This window comes from Teleopsis dalmanni, chromosome X, assembly GCF_002237135.1.
Source record: "Teleopsis dalmanni isolate 2A chromosome X, ASM223713v2, whole genome shotgun sequence".
Lineage (NCBI taxonomy): Eukaryota > Metazoa > Arthropoda > Insecta > Diptera > Diopsidae > Teleopsis > Teleopsis dalmanni.
Window position 1 is genome coordinate 27,252,208 of NC_051848.1, and position 12,667 is coordinate 27,264,874.

The window sequence follows — 12,667 nt, forward strand, 5'->3', positions numbered from 1 at the left end:
AAAGTTTAATAAGCAAAATTAAAATATTAAAAATATTGTTTATTAATAAATCAGTGCCATAAAAAGTTGAAAAATGCTTTTCTAATTAATAATCAAATATTTATTGTTTCCATTCTCTTAAATAATTCATGAAGCCGAAGCCTATGTGTGATCAATATTAAAATATTATAGTAATTATTATTATTATTTATTATTTATTACTTCTGATATTCTTGCTGTGATTGTTTTTAAAATATCCATGTTAAAGTCAAAATGTTTGCACCACGTAATTCATCACCCGTTGCCATGTATGGCAAGGAGGATATTGCAGCTTATGAGGTAAATACCGGATACTTGCAGAAAATAATTAAATATCTACACTCTTATATTTTATAAAAAATATTTAAAAAATTTAAATTTCTTTAAAGAAACTATAAAGCACTGTTACAAAAATTTTATTATTATTTATTAAAGAGGTTTTTCGAACAGTAGTAAACTACAACAACAAAAATTTTATTTTTTTTATATTATTTTAATTAATTGAATTTTTGGCTGACCATACAGCTGTTGCGAGTATTGCCAAATACCCATCATCAGTGGTCTTAGAAATAATTCTTTTATTTAATTATTCGTAAATAATTATTTTTGAGACTGCACGCACCAGGAATCCAATTCCTGTCCTGCCAAATGTGAAGCTCAGAATCAACGCACCTTAACCTTATTTTATTATAAATTTTATTATTTATTAATTTAAAGAAATTCGTACAGCATTTATAAAAAAAAATTACAGAATTTTTTTTTTTATAGTTTTAAAAAACTAAACGGACAAAAACATATTTGTTTTGTGTCACATTTTCATATAAAAAATATATTACTAACATTATTATTCATATAAATATTATTCAATAATTAATCTTCAGTAGTTAGTTAGTTAGTTAGTTGAAGTGAAGGGAGAATATCGCTGAATGCATTAAAGCAGAGGACCACAAAAATCTAAGCCTCGTTCTGGCCAGACCTGGACACAGACACAACCGGTGTTCTGGTATCCTTTCCTCGAGAGTTGGTTCTTTCCCCATGCGTTGCTGGAGATACCACCGGGTAGATCGAGTCTAGCTCCATGCCGTCCTATGGTTAAGTGTGCTATAAAAATAGATATTAACCTAAAAACTTAACATAAAACATTTTTCATTTAGCAAGGCTTTAACTTCTTCTTCAGACAGAAGTGCTTTATCCAAAAAAAAAGACGTCTATATTCTTCGAAAATCAGACATACACCATTAATATAATATAAATATGTATTAATATTTTTAACATCAATAATAATACAACGATTACACAAAGAACAATCACATTCAGATATATTAAATTCTCCGGTGTTCAGTTTAAAAAGTCCATCTTTACAATAAATAAGTACGCTCGTTAGATGTTGAGTGTTTTCGTAAGAAAAACTATGAATAATGTCATATTGCAGTTGTAGGTACATAACATATCATTAGTTTTCGACCTAGCGATAAAGGAATCGTGTTTACTCCATTTATATATAGTTATAATATACTGGTTATTGAAAGACCCAGTTTTAAACACATATTTTCCCAAACTTTGGCCTAATGTAATAATTCAAGATTTCTACTTCAAATATTGGTTATTATAAGACCCAGTTCTAAACACATGTTTTTCCAATCTTTGGCTCAATACATGCGTTTCTCAATCGTAAGTTCAGCTTGTATTTGAGGAAGCCTTGTGGAGGGAAGATTACAATTTTTTTTTTGTATAGGCGATATGTGTTTGTATTGTGTCTGCAAGCTACGTTGGTAAGATCGCGGAGGCTATATGCTCTACTTAAAAACGGTCTTCATAACACATTATTATACACTCTGGCATATTCTCTGATTATGTTATGCAGCAGTGACGAGCAGACTCCCTTTTTTTTATATTTGTAACAAACGATATAAGTTCCAAATTTTTTGTTCTTTATAATTTAGATTTGACAATATTTTTGGATTTTCGCTATCTTTCGTTTAAATTGGCTTTAATCTAAATGGAAAACTTATCGATTGATAAACGTCTATAATTATTTAATTGTTATATCTGTTAAACGACACAAATATATATGCAAAGCTTAGTCTATCACATATAAATAATATATGTTATATAGCATGATCCATATTTTACCTAATTTATAAAAGTCGTCTTAATTTCGGCATCTAAATCAGAGTTTATTTTTCAAACAACAGAACTTATCTGCATCTTGTATCCTTTTAAACGACTCTTTAAAATATCGGGCTTTGAAGATAAACATTTCGGCATGATAGTCACCAGATGGCGCCTTAATTTTTATTTACCCAAGATTTGTATAATCAATGTAAAAATTGTCTAGGCTAGTTGACACTATTGTGTGTACTTTTTATGTGTATAATTAACGTAGTTTATCATTTTCAAACCCGATACCTCGAGAAGATATTCGCATATAGTGTAGTGGGAATATTCAACACTCAAATCCGTTAACCAATCAGCGTTTCGATATATTTCACTGATTAATATTTGATATATATCTGTCACTACAAAATTTGTGCTATCTAATCAGGACCACGAAATTGACCTGTATTGACTGTATGCATTTATTTAAGTATTATGAAACGGAGAACTCTCCACATCGCGTCTTAGGTGGTTTTTTGTGATAATCCTAGATATTTTACTTCTTTATAAGACTTTTAATTTTTTATTTTATTCAAATACTAATCTCATTTTGTCCTATAAGTCTGTCAAAAGACCTGTGAGCATTTTAATATTCTATCTGCTGAATGCATAAACTCTATTTGTCATTTATTTAAATGGTTTAATGAATTTCTTGGTCTATTTTTGATATTTACTGTTCAGTTTATGTGTCTTCTTACTATTGTGCAGGTACAGGTCCAATAATTGACATTGGAATCGTCTTTTGTTAAGAAAATCAGACGTTTTGTTGTCTTTGTTTCTGTTATATCCCAAGACCCCTTACAAAGTAACGCAGTTGGTTTAACTTCACTTAATGTTAGTTGGTTCAGTTAATTCAAGAGCGATTGAGAATTGTTCAGCATTTTTGTATGAATTTCATAATAATTTACTGGGTTTGTTACTATACTATACATAAAGGACATTTCCTGAACTATACTGAGAAGCTTTGCTATACATAAAGGACATTTCCTGAACTATACTGAGAAGCTTTGCAAATATTTCTGTGTATATAGCATTAATGTGTAATTTATTACTTCCTAAGTCTTACAACAAATATATTGAATATTTTATATCGAAGTCAAAAGTCAAAGAGGTTTTACATTTATGTGAACAACAGTGTATGTATGTAAAAGTTTTGACTAACCATCCAGCAATTTTAGATACTGCTAAAGATTTGTTAACCGTAGTAATAAGTTATCAATTTCACGTAACTGTAACGTTTAAAATTGATAGTTTGTGTCACATCATCGTCATTTTCAAAAAAGTGGAAACCCATCAGAACTCCAAGTCCAATATTTACGTTTAAAATGATAGTTTGTGTCACATCATCGTCATTTTCAAAAAAGTGGAAACCCATCAGAACTCCAAGTCAAATATCACATAATATCACATAATTTTGTGGACGCAATAGTGATCTCTCATTGCCTCTCTGCCTAGATGCTTTAACTTTGTTTGCTGAAAATGAGCCTTACGAGTGAGAAAAATTCGATGTACATTATCTTCACAATTTTTATGCTATTTTTTGCAATTATAACACGTTCTGAGATTGTTAAACGATAAATATTATGAAATGGCAAACGTTGAACTAAGCATGTAATGGCGTAGATTACAGCTTTGTTTGATGAATTGTATAACAATTGTATAACAATTTTACCTATACATTTTTAGATAAATAGTTTCATTATTGTTAAAATCATTCAAAATATTAAGGGGATCCCTGTTAAAGCAAATATCTATGCATCTCCTCTCAATAAGTACTTAATGCTTTGTTGAAGGACAAGACACATTGAACATGTGTTTATGATAACTCTCTCGTTCCCCTGGCATATGAAAGCCTTAACGCTTCCATAATCTCTAAGTAGCTTCCACAAATGAATTGCTGTGCACATTAACTATTTATGCATATTTAATTGCATTGTTGCAATGTATCGCATGCAATATATGAATATTTCTACCTTCGTATCATCATGAATATATAAAGTAGTGCAGATATAATTTGCAAGGCAAATATACTCGTACGTTCATTAAATATTTGGCAAAACTTCCGCTTCGAATGACAAATTCGCATGCATATGTACTATACTCGTATGAAAGCACAACTCATCACTGCTGCTCTATTGTATCTTTGTATCTATAGACGAAATTTTCAGTACATTCATTTACGACTATACTTCTGCATATTTGGTCTCAGTTGGTTTGTACCACTTTCCTTTCCTTTTCTTTCAGGAAAAGAAAAATAAACTTTAATTGTTAATCTTATTTTCTTTTGAGATATACACAAAAAACTAATCACATAATTTACATATTTTTTCGTTAACAAGTGTAAATAAAAGCAAAAGATTCAAGAGTTCAAAGAAAAATATATAAAATAGTTAGAAGAAAGTGTAAAGCAGAAAACATTAAATTTACATATCAAAGTTTTTATAATTCAAGAAAAAAAACCTTCAAAAAAAATTGTAAAAATATAGCCCAGAATTTTGTGAAGTAACTGTTTTGAAAATTGACACACACTTCCAGCTCTCATTGATTATTTAAAACATTTATTTTTCTATAAAAATGAAAGGTTTTTTTATATTTAAACATTTCATTTAATTTATTTTTAAGTATTTTATTTTTTTATCTTTTTATTTCTTTAATTTATGCAAAAATGACACACTTTGCTTAGACTTTTTAGTTAAGTATCTTTTGATTAATTCCAGTAACTGTCAATACATATTTTCACTTCTAATTTTTTCCTCTTACCATAGTTCAACGATTGTATATACATATGTATTGCATTGTTGTCATATATATAGATATAATATATTACATTTCGATCTGTATATATTGTCTGTCCATCCGCCAGGGTGGTACTTTATTTCCTTAACTATTCTAAGCTTTAAATAGAATGAATATATTTCTTTCTCTCATCAAACTTAATATAAACTTAGTTATAAAACATTTCTTTGTACCCTACATTTTTCACTTTCTTAGTTATACTTATTAATATCAACTTGTATCTTCCTTTCCTTAGATCGCCTTGTGCTTTCAACTACCGATATACTTCCTTATACATTCAATATATATATTGAAACATATTTATACTATATAGATAGGTTAGGTAAGGTTGATCCAAGGATGGCGGATGGTGGACGACCGATGATCCAAGGAATCCACTTAAGTCTATAGGCCCATTGTGCTTGGACAAACCTTATAATGCTCTTAAAATTTATATATTTTCTTGGCAAAGCTTACAATGCTATTTATGGGAAAGTCTTACAATTGACCAAGATCCTCAAAACAGAAAACCCCTAAGTGGTAAGACGGCGTCTTCAATGTGCCGGCCAAGAACTTTATCGTTATCGTCATCTTTATCTCAACAACTGCGACAAGTACAATTGAAGGAGAAATTTGATTTGAGCATAATTACCTATATAAGTAAATATTTCTACATATTTCTTTTACCTTTCTTGGTCTCTTTTCTCAGTTCTCTCCTATTCCTAACAATTATTGGCAAATTCTTCTCAGTCTTTGTTCCTCTATTTTCCATAATCATCAGTCGTTTAATTTAATCATCATATTCTTTTTCAAATTACAATCATTTAAACTGATTATTACAATCAGTTTACATGAGGGACTTAAGCGAACTGGTTCTACTTGTAAAATAGGCTACTACTAGCATCTACCGTCTGCCATGTAATATCATATCATTTCTAATTTCTTCTTGATTCTCACTTTATACAATTTATCTTGGTTTCAAATAATATATGCTAAAATTCGCTTGTAATAGAAATTTCAATCAAATTTTTATTTTAATAATATACACCATCTTTCAGATGTCCTCCATGGAACACCTTAAAGTGCTGGACTTTTTAAAGATAATTAAATATCGGTTATATAAATTTCAGTTGGGTAAATCCCTTGATCTTGATAAACGTGAAATCACGCTTACATTAAATTTCTCACTTAGCAAATTTAATACCAGACAATGACAATGTAATATAGCCTTTAGCACGGTCCTGCTAAAGCTACATACCTTCCACATCAATATCTTCAAGAGATTTCGTATTTATGTGCATGTAGAACTTATAGTTGACTGTCTGTATCATACCATTTTTAGTTTTGAAAAAGTACAGATCTATCATATAGAACCTCTCTCTCTCTGATGGTAATTCTATTAAACACATCTCACTAAAACAATGCCGCCTAATCGGAGTTACGAAATGGACAACTATTTATTTTCAAAATGGTTCTTTTATGACGTCGCTATTAGAAAAATCTTCACTGCTCTACAAGAAACTTTGGTAGTGCTTGTGCACTGTGAATGTTGAGCGTTAACTACGGCAACCATAGTTCCTCAAAGCCCAGTCATTTCAACTTTTGTGGCTGGCTCAAAATTTTTGTGCATCTGCGCGGGGGTATTAAGATGTTGGTGTAGTTTGAGAATTTGAGTATACTAGTATTCGAATATTTTGATCGAATATTTGAAACAATCGGAAATATTTGAGCTGGTGAAAGTGTAAGCCTGATTTATTTTAATTTATTTCGTTTTGTTTCATGCGGAAACGTATGAAAGCAAATGCTCTAACACTACCATATATATATATATATATATGATATATGGATGGCTCACTGCACAAGGTTACTTGATCACCAAAATGCTTGAAGTCTCCAATAGCTTGAATAGTTTTTGAAGCTGTATTGGCTATCCTTTTAAACGTAACAACTTAATTACAAATGTTTACTTCCTGTTCTTTTAATTGATTCTTAAATTTTTAAAATTATAGTTTATTTAACTCTCAAACGGCTCTTCGAAATTTGTAGTTATGTTAGATGAGTTTGTTATGAACACAGAAATTTGAAGTTGCTTTTGCACCATGAAAATGTTGTAATTAAAAGTAATGCAAGTGCATTTTTAAGCTCATTTTCATGCTTGAAATTACTCCTACTTCGCATGCAATCATCAAAAACTTTTCTATTATTTTTCTTTTCAACAATTTTTTTTTCCTCAATATTTTTTCAACAATTTTTTTTCATCAATTTTTTTTTCAACAATTTTTTCAGCAATTTTTTCTAGTCATAATGAAGTAATTAAGTGTGTAAATTTATCCCATTTGAAAAAATTAAATCATACAAATGTGTTGCAATTAAGCTGATAAGAAACACAAAACGTTTTTCCAAAGAGAGATTTTTAAATTAAAAAAGAAATCTGCTATTTTAGGTTGTTTTTTTCAAGGCAGTAAGTGAAAAATACAAAATGATTTACTGAAGACGTGAATATCAATAATTAGTAGTTATACCATCTTACATTAATGATGTATTTTCTAAAAACTGCTTAGGCACAAAGCATGTGGAAAAACATTTGCAATTTAATAATCGTGTTCTACATATTGCATTTTTTTGTAAATAAAGATATTACAAGTTTTTTGCAGATACTAATTAAAATTACAGGATGCATAGACTATTAATTGTTTAGTTAGAAACTTTGGAATTAAATGTAACTAACCATACTTACAATGACACAATGATTTGGCTTAACTTAAATTTAATAATGATACATAGATCATAAGTACAATGTCTAATACGACTTCTTAGGTCGATACAATTACGATAAGATCTTCAAAACACCCAACTGTGATGAATACTTTGGACTGCTTTTTTTGCAATCTCGCTTAAAGCCTCAATTTTATAAAAAAAAAACAAAAAAAAAAAAATAAAGATACTGCTATATGTATCTTTATTTTTTAGTATAATTGTAGTATATTTAGTTATATACACGGTTGCCACTTATGGTACTTTAGTACCAAAATTGGTACTTTTTTTTTCCGTTTGGTACTCTGGTACTCATGTTCAAAAAATGGTACATTTTCGGCGACCCAACTTTATTGTGGATATTTTCAATTAATTTTTTTTATAAATGTAACTTGTATTGTTTTATACTTTTTGTACATTTTATATAATTTGTATTTTCTTATAAAAAGACAATAGAAAAATTTTGGACCTTTTTTTACAGAAATGGTACCTTTTTAAACCAATTTTGGTACAGAAAAAAATTTTCAAGTGGCAACCGTGGTTATATATTTTAAATACATATATTTAGAATACAATGTTTTATTTAAAAAAAAAAAAAAAATAAAAAGAATTATATGAAATATATTTGTAGTATCTACATTATTAAAATTACACCATTTGCTACTGGTCTAACAACTTCTACATTCCGTGCAATTTGAACTGAATGAGAATTATAATTTTATTAAATACTAACTCAACCTGAGCTTATTACTAACACTAACACATGTGCACACAATAAAAATTTTGCTTTATACATTAAGACCGAAAAGTTTTCGGAAATTCTCATTTAAAATTCGCGCGCTGTATATTTTTCGATATTTTAAGTTTATGTAGTTTGGCAGCACTGTCCTTAATTACTATGCCAAAAATGAGCGCGATCTGTCAGACAGTTCGTTTACGGCAGCTGTTGAAACCAGTTCACCTCAGTAGTGCGTTGCGAAAAAAACAATGGAAAAAAATATTGGACAAAGAGTTTGCATCAAATTTTGTGTTTCGAACGAAATTTCGTGTGCAGAATCGTTGCGAATGCTACAAAAGGCTTATGGGGAATCAGTTTTATCGAAAACTCAAGTTTATGAGTGGTACAAAGCCTTTCAGGACGGTCGTACGACCGTCGAAGACATTTCGCAACGCACTACTGAGGGGAACTGGTTTCAACAGCTGCCGTAAACGAACTGTCTGACAGATCGCGCTCATTTTTGGCATAGTAATTAAGGACAGTGCTGCCAAACTACATAAACTTAAAATATCGAAAAATATACAGCGCGCGAATTTTAAATGAGAATTTCCGAAAACTTTTCAGTCTTAATGTATGTGCAATATTGTACCATTTTAATATTGGTACAATATGTATATAACATAACAATCATTTTTAATCATAAAAATCATTTTTTAATCATAAATATTATATTTACTTATTCATACAATCGTATTACAATATACATTAAGACTGAAAAGTTTTCGGAAATTCTCATTTAAAATTCGCGCGCTGTATATTTTTCGATATTTTAAGTTTATGTAGTTTGGCAGCACTGTCCTTAATTACTATGCCAAAAATGAGCGCGATCTGTCAGACAGTTCGTTTACGGCAGCTGTTGAAACCAGTTCACCTCAGTAGTGCGTTGCGAAATGTCTTCGACGGTCGTACGACCGTCCTGAAAGGCTTTGTACCACTCATAAACTTGAGTTTTCGATAAAACTGATTCCCCATAAGCCTTTTGTAGCATTCGCAACGATTCTGCACACGAAATTTCGTTCGAAACACAAAATTTGATGCAAACTCTTTGTTCAATATTTTTTTCCATTGTTTTTTTCGCAACGCACTACTGAGGTGAACTGGTTTCAACAGCTGCCGTAAACGAACTGTCTGACAGATCGCGCTCATTTTTGGCATAGTAATTAAGGACAGTGCTGCCAAACTACATAAACTTAAAATATCGAAAAATATACAGCGCGCGAATTTTAAATGAGAATTTCCGAAAACTTTTCGGTCTTAATGTACAATCGTAGCTCTAAATAACAAAAATACAGAGGTCAATATAATCACACCAATAAAAAAAACCCTAAAAAAATAGAACTGAAAATAAACAAAATAAAACTAAATAATAATAACTCAAGTGTGAACAGGTTTGAATTGTTATCAAATAATAGTGATGATGGATCTGATGATATAGATAAAATAAGATAAAATTTTCAAGGAGCTACTAACAAATACTATTAAATACATTAAAAATATTTTTAAGGCTGCAATAATATTGAAATATTTACTTAAAGTATGGAAAGTCGCTATTATAACCGCTATACCTAAACCTGGAAAAAATGTTACTCAACCAACTTCTTATAGACCCATCAGTTTATTACCTAAACTTTGCTTTCCAAAGTTTTCAAAAAAATTATCTACACTAGACTGAAACCAAGACTTAGACAAAAATCGCTTTTGTGTCGATGTATTTCTCGATGTTGAAAAATCATTCGATAAAGTTTGACACAAAGGACTTTTACACAAGATCAAAAAAAGGTTATGGTATGACTTTAAAAAGTTATGTTACTGAGCGATGCTTCTGTGTAAGATACAAAAACGAGTACTGTACAATCAGAAAAGTTCAAGCAGGCATCCCGCAAAGAAACGTATTGGGCCCCCTACTGTATCTTCTCTATACTTCAGATATTCCTGAACCATTCAGTTAAAACTCAATGCCAGCAACTTTCGCAGATGATATAGTACTACTTACCTCACATACAAACATTGTATGTTAAATGCAACTTCAAAAATGCAATAAATAAGGGTCATGTTATTCAGAGTGTCACGGGTGCGGCAAGATTGACTCTTTTGGGCTATGACGAAAATGCATGCTATATAGAGTGTCACATCAGTATTGTCAATTTCATATTTTGACTACTTTTTGGTTGTGCCTATATTTAAAAGGAAATGCAGATATGCTCACTTTCAATTTATTACCAAAAATAACCATCATAAAAAAAGTCATAGAGGCTGTAAAAATGTGAAATTTATTATTAAATCTTTTTATAATAATTGTTTACGCCTTTCTTAAAAATCGGAAAATGTGATAAGTCGATTAAGAAAATTTTTTATTAAGTATGAAAATTCAATATCTGCGTGATACTTTTATCTCCAATTATCTCTAACTATTAATACATGAAGTCGGACAATGCAACACATTATTAAAAATAATTTTATTCGAGCATTTAGGTTTTTGAACATCCTAAATGGATCCATTAAAAATAATGATAAGGTTAGGTGAATGGAATTCACTGGGTGTTTATTGTTTACTTTTTAACTGTATTCTTTGTAAACATTTTAGCAATTTGCTATCTTTATAAAAAGAAAGAAGTTTCACTCAATCCCTTTTTACGATTATTACCTCAGAAGTCACAAGAATTTATAAACATTTATCTTATCAATATGAATCGATTTAAGTCAATTTGCTTACAAGGCAATCAATTTGAATTTTATTTAATAATGTTTCCACTTCAAAGTTGACATAGCTTTGATTTGATTTCATTTCTATTTTTATTTATGCTTTTATTTATTTTAATTTATAATTATAGAAAATTTATTTTATTAACATTTCAGTGCAAAACCTGAAAACATTTCGTAATAGTAATATATATACATTAGTATAGTAAAATTATAGTCATTATTATTATTATTCATATTATTATTATTGTTAGGGGATGTGACACTGCGACCGTCGAGTCTATTGTAACCCCTTCTAGGCTTAAAATAGTTTTCTAAGCCCTATTGCGTTCATAAAAAGTAGAATCTTTAAAATAGAATCTATAGTTTTATTACTTCTTCCGTAAGAATATACATTCGCAGAAGCTTATTCCGTATGTTTATTAGCGCAAGGCATTCTAACAGGATGTGTGTGACCGACTCCTTATTCTCTTCACAGAAACTACAGTTTGCATTCGTTTGTATATATAGTAATTATTATAGTAAAAATACATATTATTTTTTTCTTCCTTTTTTGAATAAAAATCTACTCATTTTGACTAAAATTAATAAAAAGTATGCAACAAATTACTTTATAAAGTGCCTAATTTTCGCTTAAGTAACCCAAATGCTTTGCATATTATAATTAATATTCGCTTAATTTTTTTTTTTTTAACTTTTAATTGCAATACTAAAGTAATTTAATTACGTCAAATATACGCAAAATAAAAAAAATCAGAAACATAAACGACTAATGGCTACAGCGTCTATTAACCCCAATAATTGAACTCTCACTGTACGTTGACCCCCATTTGGTGAGTCCGAGGTGCGTTAGTTAGTGTCTCTGTCGATTTGTTGTTAATGCCTCGTATTGCATTGAACTGAATTGCATATTGTTTATTTATTTGTTTTGCTATTTCTTTGATTGTTTGTATGACGAGGTCTTAATGTTAATAATTTTCAAAACATTATTTACACATCCATTACCAACATGGTTTTTATATTTACCATCATCATTATCATCATCATCTTCATCATCGATATATCAACAGCTGCACAAAACTGCTACATAGAAGCGCTATACAAGCGCATATATTAGCACCAAAAAAATGCATTATGATTTTTTCTCACAAATCTACGAAATGTATGGTATATGTTGTACGCACTTAAAACAAAGTCTTTTTTAATTACAATTACAATTTTTATTATTTTGAATTAAGAAAATTTAATTTTATTAAATTATTTTGCTTTCCTCACTAACAGATTTTTTTTTTCAGAATTAAAAATTCTTTTCTTATGACTTAAGCTTTACTATGAAGTCACAAAACTTTTTACCATTTTTTTTCATTCTTGTTTATTTTTTTTTTTTTGCAATAATGTTAAATGAACTTTTTGCCTATGGAAATAACTTTAAAATTATTTACACTCAAAGTCAAGTGATGGCTTTATCCATATATAGTCTGTGTT

General features: G+C 29.4%; 1 protein-coding gene across 4 annotated transcripts in view; it reads left to right on the plus strand.

Moving 5' to 3' along the window:
• The first annotated feature begins 203 nt into the window (after positions 1-203).
• Positions 204-12,667, plus strand: part of LOC119687164 (mitogen-activated protein kinase-binding protein 1) — a 49,812-nt gene continuing 37,348 nt past the window's right edge. For 2 of the 4 annotated variants that reach the window (XM_038101372.1, XM_038101375.1), the window contains exon 1: positions 205-318. In XM_038101372.1, coding sequence (XP_037957300.1) covers positions 253-318 — 66 coding nt within the window. In that variant the 5' untranslated portion in view covers positions 205-252. Of the gene's footprint in view, positions 319-12,667 lie in introns of all 4 variants that reach the window. The other 2 variants (XM_038101374.1, XM_038101376.1) reach the window with 2 other exon arrangements.